The sequence below is a fragment of the Octopus bimaculoides genome, chromosome 6 (genome assembly GCF_001194135.2).
Source record: "Octopus bimaculoides isolate UCB-OBI-ISO-001 chromosome 6, ASM119413v2, whole genome shotgun sequence".
Lineage (NCBI taxonomy): Eukaryota > Metazoa > Mollusca > Cephalopoda > Octopoda > Octopodidae > Octopus > Octopus bimaculoides.
Genome location: NC_068986.1, coordinates 95719856 through 95723217, shown reverse-complemented (window position 1 = coordinate 95723217; position 3362 = coordinate 95719856). Strand labels below are relative to the sequence as shown.

The window sequence follows — 3362 nt, the reverse complement described above, 5'->3', positions numbered from 1 at the left end:
TATATATATATATATATATATATATATATGTAAATATTGATTTCAAATTTTGGCACAAGGCAAGCAATTTCAGGGAAGAGGTAAGTTGATTGCATTGACCCCAGCACTCAACTGGTACTTACTTTATTAACTCCGAAAAGATGAGAGGCAAAGTTAACCTTAGCAGAATTTAAACTCAGAACTTGAAGATGGACGAAATGCCGCTAAGCATTTCTGCCAGCTCACCATCTTATGTAAATATTGATTGAAAAACTCATAAGATGCCCATTGAAGTACTTACAGTTAAAATATTCATAAATGGTCATTCAAATACTTTGAAAATCATTTAAAATACTCATAATTAGTAATTAAAATACTCATGGTTACTCATTAAATTGCTTGTAGATGGTCATTAAAATAGTTGGTGTAGGCATGGCTGTGTGGTTAAGAAGTTTGCTTTCCAACCACATAGTTGTTGGATCAGTCCCACTGTGTGGCACCTTGGGCAAGCATCTTCAGCTATAGTGTGAGGCCAATCAAAGCCTTGTGAGTGGATTCGGTAGACAAAACCGAAAAGAAACCCATCTTGTGTGCATGCTTCCTTGTCTTGACTTCCTGCAATTGTTGTAAACAAACCTCACCATCATACAAGTGGTGTAATTCATTTCCATTCTTCCTTGAAAGTATGCCTAGTCATGGTACTTTACTTACAAACAGGTGAGAGATGGTGACAGGAGGGCATCCTGCTGTAGAAAATATGTTTTGTCAAATTCTATCTGTCTCATGCAAATATGGAAAAGTGGACATAAAAACAATGATGATGTTGACGATGGTCTTTAAAAGAAATTAGAAGATATTCCATCACTTTGGACCTCAACACTGTCTCTTTGCTGTCTTGTAGGAGTGTCTGACTATTTTTGGTAGCAGCTCAGTCACTGGTGTGATGACCAGCCTCAAGATGTGCTACAGTGGTTATGGGTCACCACTGGTGCTGATGTGAGTAGAGTTATTGTTTTAGTCATCTTGATTTGTGGGTGTTGGTTGTGTATTTTCTCTATGCATCTTTGTGTTTGTGTATATGTTTCGTGTCTTGCTGTATATGTATTTATATGTATATGTATGTGTGTGACATCACAAGGACATTATCATAAAGCCGGCCGACAAGGGTGGAGCTGTGGTGGTGTGGCGTGCAGACCTCTACAAGGCTGAAGCTATCTGCCAACTTCAAGACACCTCCTTCTATTGCCCTCTGCCCTCCAATCCCACACCTAGCTACCAACACACTGTGTCCTCCACTATCCATGACCTCATCTCCTCCTCTCATCTCCCTCTCACCACTTCCAAACTCATTGTCCGCACTCCAGGTACCCCCACCATTTACTTCCTTCCCTTAATCCACAAGCCCAACAACCCTGGATACCTCATCGTCTCCGCCTGTACCTGCCCCACAGAACTGGTCTCAAAATACCTTGACCGTGTCCTTGCCCCCCTATTGGCTTCCCTCCCTTCCCACATCCATGACACTAACCATGCTCTCCATCTTTTCAACTCTTTCTCCTTCCCTCCTGGACCTTCTAAACGTCTTTTCACTCTTGATATCAAGAGTCTATATATGGTGATCCCACACAACCAAGGACTTCTTGCCCTCAGCCACTTCCTAGACCTTCAACCCAACCCCCAACCTGACACATCCACACTTCTTTGTCTGGCTGAACTTGTTCTCTCCCTCAACTACTTCTCGTTCACAGTGGAGTTTTACCAACAGGTCTCAGGAGTGGCCATGAGAATGAGAATGTGTCCCAACTATACAAATCTGTTCCTTGGCTATGTTGAGGCCCAAATATTTTGAAGATTCACTGGTCCCACTTCCAAACTATATGGTCGTTATATTGATGACTGTATCGGTGCAACCTCACTCTTCTCCCGTGAACAACTAGAATCCTTCTTCTCTTTTGTCCAATCCTTCCATCCTGCTCTCGAATTCTCCTGCACTATTTCCAACACTTCCATCTCCTTTCTTGATATTTCAGTAAACATATACAACTCCACTCTCACTACAAACACACCAACTCAGACTCATAACTCAAATTCTCCTCCTCCCACCGTACCCACACCAAGCTCTCCATCACCTACTCCTAATTCCTCCATCTGCACAGGCTCTGCAGTGACAACCATGACTTTGAAACTCAGTCTCAACTCATGGCTTGCCACTTCATCCTTCATGGATATCCCCTTGCCAGAGCATGTTCCATGGACCATGCTTCTGCTCTCTCTCCCTGCACCTACCCTGCCATTGCCCATCTCCTATTTTCCCTCACCTACCACCCCTCCACCCTGCCTCTCCAATGCACCATTCTTTGAGCCTTCCGGCGACTCCAGTCCGACCCCTCCATTTCACACATCTTCCCCAACCTACCCCTTCCCACTTTCAAACAAGCCCACAACCTACGTGACCTCCTGGTCCACAGTTTCTTCCCTAACCCCACCTCTCAATGTGACTCGTTCCCTTGCTCCCGCCCACGCTGCCGCACTTGCCCCTACCTCTCCAACACCACCATCCTCACAGACACCCATCATCGTCCCTATCATATCACTGACTCCTTTACCTGCACTTCTAGCAACGTCATTTACTGTTTCTCATGCCCTTCTCTGTACATGGGTCAAATGGGATGCTGCTTGGCTGACTGATTCACGGAGCACCTCCGAGACATTAGACTCAGCAATGACAACCCTATCTTGCACCATTTCTGCTCTACCAGTTATTTATTACAACACCTGTCTGTGTTAAAATTGTCTTTGCACAGGGGCCATTCGACACGCATTTGCCATGAACAAGAATTAATATTCTCTCTTTGCTCCTTTCTGCCACATGGGCTCAACTGTCCTCTCACCTTCATCTGACTCCCCTCCTCTCCTCTCTTCATCTGACACCTACTTCTTCTGTTCACTCCTACCTACCTTCTCTCTTCATTGATACCATCCTCCATCCACACCACACATGCCACTCCCACATACCCTACCTCCACTCCCACATCCTCACCCCAGACCTACACCCCACCCTCACATCCCCACACCTCCACATACCACCACTCCACACATACTAGCAATGACCACTTCCCAGTACCAACACCACGCACATTACTGACATACACGTTTACACATCAACACATCAAAGTCACTAGCCACTATCCACATGCACACACTTACACACTCTCACTTACACACTCTCACATACACACGCACCCGCACTTTTGTTTTGGGATCACCAGTATTTTATTATCTCCCCTTCTTCCTAGCTCTCCTGTCCAATTTTCTCAATATTTAATTTCTGTACATCACACCTAACACTTTATATATATATATATATATATATATATATATAT

At 44.3% G+C, this 3362-nt stretch overlaps 1 protein-coding gene across 2 annotated transcripts in view; it reads left to right on the top strand.

Annotated features, from left to right (window-relative positions):
• LOC106882824 (cell cycle checkpoint protein RAD1) overlaps positions 1-3362 on the top strand; it is a 22376-nt gene that overhangs the window by 4548 nt on the left and 14466 nt on the right. For both annotated transcript variants that reach the window (XM_052968986.1, XM_014933609.2), the window contains exon 3: positions 881-975. In XM_052968986.1, coding sequence (XP_052824946.1) covers positions 881-975 — 95 coding nt within the window. The remainder of the gene's footprint in view (positions 1-880; positions 976-3362) is intronic.